The sequence below is a fragment of the Oryctolagus cuniculus genome, chromosome 2 (genome assembly GCF_964237555.1).
Source record: "Oryctolagus cuniculus chromosome 2, mOryCun1.1, whole genome shotgun sequence".
NCBI lineage: Eukaryota > Metazoa > Chordata > Mammalia > Lagomorpha > Leporidae > Oryctolagus > Oryctolagus cuniculus.
The window spans coordinates 137,410,040-137,422,786 of record NC_091433.1 but is presented as its reverse complement, the minus strand read 5'-3'; the positions used below and the strand labels follow the sequence as shown (position 1 = coordinate 137,422,786).

The window sequence follows — 12,747 nt, the reverse complement described above, 5'->3', positions numbered from 1 at the left end:
GTTGTCTTCAGTGAGAAATGGTCTTCCATACTCCACACGCAGCCCGGTGGCCAGCAGGAACCTGTAGAACGCAACCTGGAGGCTGCCCAGCTGCTCCCTCTGGGGGGCGCGGGCGGGGAAGCCAGGTCTGGGAAGTGGGGTGTTCCCCGTGGTGGCTGCGACACGCAGCATTCCTTTCACTTGAGGCGGCCAGGCCCAAGAAGCTCCGGCCCCCGCCTGGGGAATATGACATAACCAGAGGCGGGGACGCATCGCAAAAGCCAGAGTGGTGTCCACACATCCCTTCCACAGAGGAAAGCCCACCCCATCCCGGGTGCAAGAAACGCCATGTCTACCCCGGCTCCATGGCTCCCCTCATCGGTCGCCGGCCCCACAAACACCCCCAAGTCAGTGATCTGATAGGATGTGTTTATATTTACATGGTACATTTTAAAGCAATGGCTACATTGGTCATACATATTAGAAACCATAAAAAAAAGTTAAGAACTAAAATGTACATCATACACTTGTATATATATTTTTTTACACAGAGGTAAAAAGGCTTATTATAAAAAATCAATACAACGGGGTTTTAATATACAGGGAAAGAATGGATCATGTCTCAGGCACTTTTAATCTGTTAATGTGAGCAAACAGCTTGGGTGGGGGAGGGGAGACGGTCAGGGAAGCTTCCCAACAGAAAACCTTTTGGTTAATGTTTTGTTACCACCGATACAAAAATAAAATCTGAGTACTTTTCTCAAATGACTGACGTCATGATGGCAAAGCTGACTTGGGAAAGCACTACACGTTGTTCAGCTGCAGGGTGGTGCTGGGAGAGACGTATTTACATAAATGTCCCCATGGCCGTCTTTGTGCCCTTAACCGCTGCCTTCACAAACCAAAAAGGATTTGCGGAGTAAGACTCGCAGGTAGGAAGGGTCGAGGGGCAAAGGAGGGTGGGCAGGACGACAGAGGTGACAAACAAAAGGTGGCTCTGAAACGTGTGTTCCTGTTGAAATAAATAGGGGCGCTTGAACGGAAGTCTAAGGACACATACATTAGTGTTGTGCTTTGTAGAGAGGAGACCTTAGAGAGAGACCCTGAGGGAGACCTCAGGCGGGAAGAAGGTGCCGTCTCGACAGCGTCGTCGGAGCGGGAGGCTGGAGGGTGTCTCGCTGTTCTCCAGGCAGGGAAGCCGTTAGCTCTCTTTCCATCGATCCACATGGATGGTGAACCGGGTCCCACTGGTCACTCCAACAAATGGCAAGAGCTGCCAACCAACTCAGAAGCACACTGGGTGTGTACGCAGAAGAAACGGGTAGGGCTCCCAGGCGGGCTGAACGCCCTGCCGGGGAGGTTCAGCATGGCTAGCACTTTCCTTGAAGACTATGTCCTGTGTGCAAGAGAGAAAGGACAGGGGAAAGGAGGCGAGGAGGACAGGGTCCTGCCAGTGGCTGGCGATTCCCACAGAAGGACTGTGGCAGGAAGAACAGCCAGTGTCGACAGGCCTGCTGTCTGTCCCCCGTGGTCTCCACGAGGTTCTGATTGTACTATGCTAGGTACAGGTAACCACTCTTCACTTTTCCTTTTTCTTCAATAAGAAGATTTGGCTTTTCCTCCCAATATATTAGAAAAATACTCTGTTCCAGCTAAGTAAGAAGCCTCCTACGTGGCAAGGTGACAGGTGGAACTGGCCGGCTGGCCTAACCACCTGTGCACGAAAAGTGGCAAGTCTGGGTTTGGAGTTGCAGGAGAAAGACACTTAGGCATTGGAAGGGTTTTTACATATGGCCTTGTTTTTTCCCAAGTATAAATGAAGAATTTGGTGACATGAAGTTGAGTCCAAAATGAAAATGAAAACATAAACCCACAGGCAAAAATGCGACCCCACCACTCTTGGAAGTGATGATATTTAAAACCCCCCACCCTGTTACTATAAATAGCCACCAGGGGGAGGGAAAGAAACTCCTATAGCTTTATCCCCCACAACCGTAGTGTAGTGCCACTTGCTCCTACAGCACTGGTTTGTGTTTGAATAGACTATCTGGCTCGCAAAACCATGAGCAAGATTTCTTACTCTAATTTTTACTCTTATTCTAATATTGCTAATTTTTTTTAGCAAGTGGTGGCAACACAACTGTTAAAAAAAGTCAATTTTTAGGATAACCAGGGAGGCTCAAAGAAACCTGAAATATCCCCTTTCTAGCCCTGGTCTGAGGGTGTGACGCAGCTGAAGGAGTTTTCCTGATTCTCACGAGTTAATCTGAAGTTAAGGCTCAATTCTCATTTTATGGTGAATGTTTTGCATCAGTGAACAATTTCGACAGGTTATTATTATTATTTTTGCACGAGGAGGGGTGGGGGGAGGCAGGGACAGAAAATGATGATGGACTTAGAGAAACTGCAGCTTTCATGGGAAATTTGGCTTTAGAAGAGTTAAAGCGATATTTTATGGTACAAGTTTGTTAACTAGCTCACCTCCTATACATAATAACTGACTGCAGGTTAAAATACTTCCGGTAGGGTCGCATCATCCGGGGATCAGGGTTCCGCAGGAACCTGCTGCCGGACCGAGAGAAAGACCGGGTCTGGGAAAACCCAGCCCCAAATCCGCAGCAGTTCCCACTGCAGACGCCCTTGAACTGGAAGAGGTGGGGAGGACAGACAGGAAATGGCCGCGTGGATAAAACAGCTTGATTACAGGTTGTTAATAATACACCAGAGTCCAGGCCCAAGTTCCTTTCCTCAGAACACTGTGTGTGAGTGGGTGTGTGCGGCTGCCGCAGGGCGGTGGCGGAGGGAGCTGAGAGCCCCCCGGGCAGGTTCCCGGGGCTGGAATGGTGCCTCAGGGTCCCGGGGCAGGAGGAGAGGAGCGCGTGAGAGACGCCGAGTCAGGCGGCCGCTTTGTGCTTGCCCCCACAGCACCTGCACAGCACTCCGCAGTGGTAGCAGGCCCGAAGGGGCAGGTAACAGCACATACAGGGGGCCAGGAAAGACAAGGCAATAAGAGCCATCCACCGGAGGCAAAACTTCTCGTCGCTAGTGTCGCACGAGCAGGGGTCTGTGTAGTCCCCCTCGGGGTCCGACATACAGTGATACAGCATGCTGTCCGCACACCACATACAGCTCACCCGGCGGATGCAAGTTCTCACCGAGTCGGGAGCGTCCTGGCAGTGGCCCCGCCGGTTCTCCTCGTGGTTGAACATGTCCCTGCAGTACACGCACCGGGAGCGCTCGCCGTCCTCCTTCCGCCACCGGGACTTGCCCCGCGACGGCTGTGTCTTGATCACGCCGCCCCCGCGGCCTTTGGGGTCCTCGCCGAGGCCGAAGTCTGAGGAGTCCACGTAGGGGTAGTTGTAGTCGTGCTTGGGGACCTCGCCCTTGGCGAAGCGCACGTACGAGTCCACGTCCTCCGAGGGGTCCGGGTACTTGGCCCTGACCGGCGCGTGCCGGTAGTCCTCGTAGCCGGTCATCCAGATCTTCTCCCGGGGGTTGATGCGCACGATCTCCTCGTCGTCGTCCGGGAAGCTCACCTGGCGGTAGGGCCTCGGCATCGGCTGCCGCGGGGAAGAAGGAGAATTTGTTTTACAGTAGTGGCCAAAAACAGCGGCCTCCCTCCCAAGTCGGCCAGAAGGCACCTTTCACCCCCAGCAAGGAGCTTCCTTTTAAAATTACTTTCATTTATCACAATGAGACACAGAGTTCTCATCGGCTGGTTCTCTCCCCAAAAGTCGGACACACACTGGGTGGGCCAGGCTGACACCAGGATCCCAGAACCTCAATCTGGATCTCCCACATGCGGGCAGCAGAACCAGCATTGGAACCCAGGCACTCTGATGGGCAGCGTGGGCACCTTAACTGCTAACACAATTACCAGCATGGCCCCTTCCAGGCACTGCTTGACCAAATGGACCCATCCTGTTAATTACTGGACATCTTGATGGTTGATCAAAGATGGATTTCAAGGTCTGAGTCTCAACTCATTGAGTGCATCTGGACATCTGTGTAATGGGTTGAGACCAGCATTTCCCTCCCTTTTGTTGAAGTATTATCATATATGCCAGGAAGTGTGCACATCACAGGAGTCTAGAATATTCAGAAGGCCAACACACCCAAGTGACGGGGCAGAACAGGACCTGCCTGCCTCCCAGAACGTCCTCCACCTCCCTCAGGTACCTTCCACTCCCAGAGTACCAGCCATGCTGACTCCCAACAGGTACATCAGTCTCACCTGCTTTTTTTTTTTTTTTTTTTTTTTAAAGGGGATGGGTGGTGGGAAGGGAGGAAGGAGGGAAAAGGAAAAGAAAAGAGAGACACATAGAGCAAGCTCCTATCTGCTGGCTCACTCCCCAGATGCCTGCAAGGGCCATGCTGGGCTGCACCAAATCCAGGAGCTGGGAATTGAACTTAGGTCTCTGTGGGTGATGGAGATCCAATTACTTGAACCATCACCTGCTGCCTCCCAGGGTCTGCACTGGCAGGAAGCTGTAGCCAGAAGCCAGAGCTGGGACCCCAACTCCAGCAGTCTGCTGTGGGACTCTGGTGTCCTTCCTCACGCCAGGTCACAGGCCTGCCCCTTGGCTGTTGCTGTGCAGTACGTTCTCTTGTGAGCCTGGCTTCCTTTACATGTTGTATGTAACAGCAAGGGCTGCTTCAAGGAGGTTCTCATCTTCTGCATGTATACGGTATGTGGGCACTGGGGCATGACCGGAGACGCACTTCTCAGTGCTGGCCACGTTCTAAAGAACGGTAGGGGGCATTCTAGAAAAAAAGAGGGCTCAGTCTGCAACCTGCTGGGCAGATTGCATGCAGAGAAGAGAAGGGTGAGTGAAGGCTCTGTGACCTGACCTGACCTCTGGGCTCCAATCTCTCAGACTGCGAGTGGGCAGATCCAGAGCCACACCCTCTAACCCTCAAATCCAAACTGCCTTCTCCCCTTGTGCACATGAGCCTTCTCGGCAGCTGGTCCCGCTGCGGTGTTCAACAGAGCCTTGTCCAGGGCAGCAGGCGCGGGGTAAATATTTACTGGAGAGACGCACGTAACCCGGCTCGCCCAGGAGCCCCGCTTGTGGCAGAGAACGAGATTTTCTGCCTTTGAAGTCCTTGGCGGGTGAAGGGCTGTCTGGGGATGAGGGGCCTGGCTCTGGAGTGACCCACTGCTGTCAACTGCGGACTACGCTACGGGAAGCCTAGCAAGTCGCTGAGACGCAGTCTCCGTGGCTACCCAACTGCATGGGCCGTTGTGAGGATGAAGAGAAGCAACCTGTGCCGAGAGTCGGCTCAGAGCCTTGGTGCGTAGGATGCAGGTGACACCTGCTGCCGTCACGGTTGTTAGAAGGCTGTCTCAGAGCCCATCATGTGGCGAGAGGTTTCCCCACCACCAGCCCGCGCGCGAGCTCCTTGAGGTCGGGGCCATGCCTCACACACTTCACCCGAATCCCTGCCAGATCTTCCCTATCAGAGTTTCCCAGACTTCAGAAAAATCTCAGTCCTAAAGGACTTCAAAACAACTTGTGGGAACTGATAGACTTTGCTAGTTTTTATGCTGCCAAGTAAGGCAAGCCAAAAAGTCCATTTCCAATGACTGCTATCATAATGTTATTTTAGAAAGAGAACATTTTAATGCTAAAATATTAGGAAGCACATAATAAAGTTACTTAAAAAAAAAAGTCCAAGAAATCTAGCTTTATGTTTAAAAAACACACACACACAACTCGCTGCCTTGTGCTTCTTTTTATTCTTCTCATTTCAAAAGCAGTCTAGCGAGCACATCACCCCACACAGGCACCAGTCCATGCCCCACAGTTTGGAAACCTGCTCTGCAGAGCAGTCGCTCAGTAAATATTTGTTGAATTACTGAATTCCAGACTTCGGCTGCATCCCCCTGAGCGAGACTGGGCCTGCAGCCTGTGATGCCAGGGGGCTCACGCCAAGCACGCAGCATTCCTTAGTGCTGATCACGGCTCTGTGCTTCCACACAGAGCCAGGAGGCCCTTGAGACGCAAGAACGCAGGGGCCAGTGTAGCCCCGTGGGCGAGGACAGACTTGGGTTCCCACCTTGTTCCACCTGGTACTCCAGCTCCCCTACGTCTCGGCTTCCTCACCTATAAACCAGGGACGCTGGCGACCTGTCTTGTGGGGTAACTGGTGAGGATAAACCAGATAAAGCACATAAAGGGCTTGGCACACAGAAAATCCTGGATAAGGCTGAGACTAGCACGTTCAGTATGGGGCCGGGGGGCACAGAGGAGAGCAGAAGAGACCCTACCTGGGCTCGAGGCTGTGGCTCCCTTCCAGAGCTGGAGCCAACTGCACTGAGGATGGCAGAGGAGCGAGACACCACTCACCTGGTCGAGGTGATAGTGGTCCGTGGGGTACGAGTCATGGAGGTGGCCCAGGGTGTAAATCCTCTGGTGCTCACAGGATGTGGGAGAGGAGATTGTCCGAGTAGGTTGTTCCCTCTTCTGGGAGGAATTAGAAGAACTGTCTGTAGCTGTCTGTTTGGAGAGAGGTAACTGAGTGTTAATGAAGAGACAACAGCAATAGAACCCCACACACTATGCAAATGCATCTCCCGAGCCATGGCCTCTCGCTGGACTTCCAACACCTTGACTTTATGCCGGCGCAGCAGGAGGACTCTTCAAGGGCCGGGCCTGTCTAAACGCCAACAGCCTCTGGAAAGCTGGGTTTATTTTCTCCGACTTAGGAGCAGCAAGTGGGTTTGAGGGGAGGGCCCAGCGCAACCCAGCAGAGGTGTTCCACTGGGTCGAAAATGGTTACCCTGGCTGCGGCCCTGGCTGCGAGGCACTGTGGCAAGGAGGGGAGTACACATCACTAGAAGGAAATCCCAGATATTTAAATCTTCCTGCACTCGGCAGAGCAGGCCAGCTGGGCCCAGGTGGCAGCCATGTCACAACGCTCTGGCCCAGGAGTCACATGCTCCTCAAAGGCAGCCAGCTATAACAGCGTCCCCGGCCCATCTTCTACTGCCTTAGTGTGACAGATTCCCCACTGACAGATGCAAAGAAAAGGGTTGTCTTCAGGGCTGGTCTCCTGCTTGTGGCAAGTCGGAGGTATCCCCTCCTGGGCTGCCGCCTCTTTCTACTCCTCCGGCCCTACTTGCATATCTGTGCTTTACATGTTTTTCTGGGAGCAAGGCCAAGTTGAAACAAATACACTTGGCAGAAGTTTGCTTTTTATTCCCCTCCCCATTTATGAAGTAGTAATACCTGGACTACAAGGAAACAGAAAAAAGACCAGACCCTCTGGTTCCCATCATGCAATATGATCACTGCTAGTTTTTAGAAGTCGGTGCGGTGCACAGCATCAACCGTCCTGGATTTCTCTCTGTTTTGGTAGGTTCACAGGAAGCAAGGTTTCTATCTGTTTCAGATCTTCCAATCCACCTAATTCTGACATGGACACAAAGTCTTCCCTGAAGCAGTAGAGAGACACTCTGACAGAGAGGTCAGAAAAACCGTTATCTCCATCTTTGAAGTTAAGGGCTAAGGGTCGCATGAGCCTGGGGATCCTGCTGAAGATGAGGGGACATGAACCATGAGAAGAAGGTCCCGGGGCCCACGGGAGCGAGCTTCTGGATCCAGCAAGCCTGAGTGCTGGGCTGCTCCAGGATGCCCCAAAGCCATGGGCCAGGTCTCCTGTGTAACGTAAGCTTGAATGTCCCAGGTTTGCCACCTGTGTCCTACTCCTGGCCTCTCCCTGCCCTCGCTTACAAAGTGTCCTAGGCAGATGGAGTGGAGCTGGGCGTGTTGTCTGCTGTCCCCTCCTCTTTTCCCTTTCCTTGGGAAGCAGCCCCCTGACTGACGTGTGACTGTGTGCTCCACTTGGGGGTGGAGGGCCAGCCTCTCCAGCACCCACATATGTCCAGTGGGACATGTCTGTCTAATTTTGGGGTCCTGTCCTAAGAAGCCCACTTCCTGCAGATATAAACCAGGACCAGCCACATCACTAGTACAGGGTCACCTGTCACTCCCCCCCCCCCCACTTGGCTGGTTCAGAACTCAGGGAAGAGCTGCTACCTTACCCCTGCGATCCCAGTAACCGAAGGAGACCAAACTGATCCCCAGCACTTGTACTTTCTCCCAAACCCCAGGCTGCTCTCCGCAGGTGAGAGGTACTGCCTCTATCCTTTCCCGTACAGGTGGCTGTAGATCAGCCAAACCCACAGCATCAAACTGTGTGAGCGCTTACAGTGTACCAGGCCCCGCGTGACTGTGATTCCTCAGCCCACCCCTGCAGGTCAACACAGCGCCCACGTCACATGTGGAGACCACGCTGTGCGGGGCACTGCAGTCACTGCTGGAGCTGGGATTGCAACGCAGGCTCCTGGCTACAAAGCCATGTGGCATGCTCCTCTCAAACTTGGGGACACCGCTTCCTAGTCCCACTCCTTGGGGTATTTTATTAAAACACACACACACACAAGCAAAATCACCTTCGATAAGCAATGTCTGGACTGTTGAGAAACATTTTTCTTAATTTTTTTTTCATTTTCCCCCTTCTCTCTTTTTTTCTTTCTTTCTTTTACTTTTTCAGTCTAAACAGGAGAGGGGGTGGGAGAGTGGGTGGGAAGAATTACTATGTTCCAAATGTATTTTACAAGATACATACACGTAAATAAATAAATAAATAGAGTTAACACCAGCATAGGTTCTTCTAGGGCACCCTGCTTTATATGAACCTGGGGGAGATAAGGGGAGGACTTCTCATAATACACAGGTTGCTAAAGACCTCAATAAATACCTTCTGAATGAGTACATAAGGGCCTGTCAGCATGATTCAAATCTTAAGGGTTAAATTCTTTTCCAACAACCAAGGTTCGGCCACCTATTAGGTGAGACGATGCCCTCTGTGAGCACAGCACAGCCACCCTGTTAGTCATCTGATCACCCTAACCCACCCTATTTTTCCGTGACTGAAGTCTGGGTTAATAATGTGTAGGAAGTCACCCTGGGACATGAGACACTCCCAGTTTCCCTCAGTGTTCGTTAGCGAGTCGGAAGCACCACCCCGATGCCTTCCCAGCCCTCAACAGCCTCTTCTGCACAGTGAGTGCAAAGTACCCCAGACATTTGGCTGAAAATGCACCACTGAGAAGAACCCTTCGGCACCTCCTAATCTAACGACAAGTCTGGACAAAGGACGACCACGAACATGTCTGCCCACAGTGTATGGCCTCTTGGGGGCAGAGCTGACAGTGTGCCCTGGCCCACCCCCACGTGCTCAGGGTTTCTCTGAACTCGGAAAGAGAGCAGGCAGGAGAGGTGCCACCAGATGTAGAGGCTGATTTCTGAGCTACACAATCACACAAATCTTGCAGAGCAGCAAAAGAAAGGAACGGACTATCAGGGCAAGAGGGAGGTGCTGGTTCGAGTCCCGGCTGCTCCACTTCTGATCCAGCTCTCTGCTATGGCCTTGGAAAGCAGTGGAAGATGGCCCAAGTCCTTGGGCCCCTGCACCCACATGGGAGACCAGGAAGAAGCTCCTGGCTTCTGATTGGCCCAGCTCTGGCTGTTGCGGCCATCTGGGGGAGTGAACCAGTGGATGGGAGACTTTCTCTGCTTCTGCCTCTCTGTAACTCTGCCTTTCAAATAAATAAATAAATCTTTAAAAAAAAAAAAGAAAAAGAAAGAAAGGCCAGAGGGAACAAAAATCTTTTACCTGCAAGCACCTCTCAGCTGGTTCTAACTCTGCACAAGAAAAGCGGCCCGCTCGATGCCTGCACTTGCACACAGAAGCAAGACTCTCACACACTGGTGAGACCTCCCAACCTACCCACCTCATCCTTCATCCCCAAGACCCACCCAGCAGTCGTGAGCTCTCTGGCTCTGAACTGTTCGGGCTTCAAACACATGAACATGGAGGTCTTCTGCAACACCCCTGTGCACAGGCCATCACTCGAGCTCCTCCGAGAGGCGCTCACCCACAGGCCTCCCTCCCAGCCCCAGGAGCCTTTGCACCCGGTGTGCACAGTGAGGCTGCACTGCTCACTCACGGGTGACCTTCTGCACAGCCCTGCCACCTTCAAAGGTGCCTCCCAATAACCCTTGCCTCTGGGTTTGCCTCTGACTCCATGTTAAGCCCTTTATTAAACAGATGTGCAATTAAGAAGTGTGCAACCTAACACGAGGCACTGAACAGAAACGCAGTGCAGGGTGACGCTAAAAATAACAGGCTCTTGGCTGGTGCAGATTACATTTGAGCCAGGTCTCTGCTAATTATTAGGTGTGTGATTTGGTCAAGTTAATCTCTAACTTGTTTTTACATCTGTAAAATGGAAATAAAGTCTTCCCCAGGGTTACTGAAAAAAGAAATGAGATTTAAAATGCTTATTTGCTTTTAAATTTTGCATTTCTCTTTTATATCATATATTTCCAACAATGTCTTAATCTAAAAAAAGGCAGAAATTAAATAAGTAAAAATCTCAGAATTTAAGGTCATGTAACAAGCTAAACCATACACACCTTGATTAAGAAACTAATACTTGACTATTAGCCAAATAATAAAGTAGGCACTTGCTCAATGATCTCATTCCCTGTATCAGAGAAGAGGCATTAAGCATTCAAGTAGTAAATTTATTTAGAAACATACCTAGCATGCTAGGAGATCAAGAATTTAATCCATTTTTCAGAGACGGCACTTTCTGAAATGTGTTAGCTGGTAAACGGGTGACCTAAAGCATCCTTATTTCTTAAGTTGGTGTCGTACTATGAGGAAAGGTGCAGCAAATCCAGGTCCAAAATACGAAGTCATAACCAGCGGCCTCCACCTGTCTTCACTGAAAATGGCCAGCTCTTCCCCAGGCCTCCTCACGGTGGCTCCTGCCCACCACGGAGGCTGTGAACCTCCGGACGCTCTGCTGGAAGTGCTGCGTGAGGCACAGAGACCCAGGGAGGGAGAAGCAGCGCCACACCAAGCCTCGCTCTTTTCTTTTTTTTTTTTTTAAATTTATTTGAAAGGCAAGTGACAGACAGGGAGAGATACAGAGAGGGTTATCTTCCATTTACTGGTTTACTTCCTAAATGCCCAGGACAGCCAGAGCTGGGCCAGGCTGAAGCCAGGAGCCTGGAACGCTCTCCAGGTTTCCACCGTGGGTGGCAGGGCCTCAAGCAGCACACTAGCAGGAAGCCGGACTGGAAGTGGGAAGGAGCTGAGACTCAAACTGGAAACTCTGACATGGGATGTGGGTGCTGACATGAGAGGTGGGTGTCCCAGGGGGTGGCTTAACCTGCTGTACCACAATGCCTGACCCTCAAATGTACATTTTCTTTTCCTTCTTTCCCCTCTTTCTCCCCCACCCCCTTCAATTTCTTTTATTTATTTGAAAGGCAAAGTTACAGAGAAAGAGAGGAGGAGACAGAGAGAGGCCTGGCCAGGCCTACACCAGGAGCCAGGAACTTCTTCCAGGTCTCACGTGGGTGCAGGGGCCCAAGCTCCTGGGCTACTCTCCACTGCTTTCCCAGGCATCTTAGCAGGGAGCTGGGTTGGAAGTAGAGCAGCCAGGACTCCAGCCGGTGTCCAAATGGGATGCTGGCACGGCAGGCGGTGGTTTATCTGGGTATGCCACAATGCCAGGCCCAGGTCTCATTAAATACTAACTAATTCCTTATTCAGAAACTTGTCATCTAGATTCCTAGGTGAGACTGGCTTCTATTTTTCTCCGAGTCTCATAAATGGAATCAGGCAGTTTTCTATTTTTTCTATGCTTTGGAACAATATTTATAACATGGAAATTATATGCTTTAACCACTCAAACTAGGTGCGTTTTTAAAGGGCATATCTTTGAATACGTTTCAATTTGTCTATGGTTTGTATAAAAACTCACCTATTCTGAGTGACACAGTAACAAGCTCCTTGTGCCCTGGCTTTGAAAAGCCTCTATCAGGGCAGTGAGCTGAGACAAGACTTTAATAAGTAAAGAAAATCACAGGAATGGGAGGGGAAGGGCGGTGGAAGCAAGAGTCAGAGGGCAGGGGCATGAAATGGGCACTGCCAGCCTTAACAGAAAACGCGGCCACGTTGCTGGGGGGATGCCTCGTGGCCCAGGCAGAGGCAGGAGCGGAGCCCTCGCGTAGCACAGTGCAGGCCTCACAGTAGCAGGGAAGCATGGGCAGGGCCCCTGCAGAGTGGCTCCAGAGATGAGTGGACAACCCTGAGTGAGGGCCAGAGGAACGGGGCTCAGGTTTACCAGTGAATACCCGATAGACTCCTCCACAAACAGTAAGCTTCGGTGGCTGGATTCTGCAGGCACACCAGCACGGTGTACTTACTGAGAATTCAATGTTTCCTAGAATTCTCCAGGATTTATTTGAAAAGCAGAGAGAGGACGGGATGAAGAGGGAGACAGACATGGAGAGGGAGAGGCTTCCCACCTGCTGGTTCTCTCTCTACAAATGCCTGCAGCAGCCAGGGCTGTTGGGCCAGGTGGAAGCCGGGAGTCAGGAACTCAACCAGGTCTCCCACACGGGTGGCAGGGACCCATCACCTGCTGCCTCCCAGGGTGCACTTTAGCAGAAGTGGAGCCAGGACTCTGACATGGGGTGTGGTATCCTAAGTGGTGTCTTACGCACTGTACCAAACGTCCACCCTAACCCTCTAGAATTTAACACAAGAGGAAAACCAGAGTCTCAAAAGCTGGTGCAGAGTATTAAAAAAAAAAAAAAAGAAAAAAGAAAAAGAAGACAATCCTATTAGAACATGAGTGCAGAATGAGCTGAGGCTGCCTGGGCTCACGAACTGGTCGAT

At 51.5% G+C, this 12,747-nt stretch overlaps 1 protein-coding gene across 2 annotated transcripts in view; it reads right to left on the bottom strand.

Annotated features, from left to right (window-relative positions):
- Positions 1 to 394: 394 nt before the first annotated feature.
- SPRED2 (sprouty related EVH1 domain containing 2) overlaps positions 395 to 12,747 on the bottom strand; it is a 124,772-nt gene continuing 112,419 nt past the window's right edge. For both annotated transcript variants that reach the window (XM_017340722.3, XM_017340723.3), the window contains exons 5-6: positions 6,330 to 6,479; positions 395 to 3,539 (exon numbers count right to left, since the gene is read on the bottom strand). In XM_017340722.3, coding sequence (XP_017196211.1) covers positions 2,874 to 3,539; positions 6,330 to 6,479 — 816 coding nt within the window. In that variant the 3' untranslated portion in view covers positions 395 to 2,873. The remainder of the gene's footprint in view (positions 3,540 to 6,329; positions 6,480 to 12,747) is intronic.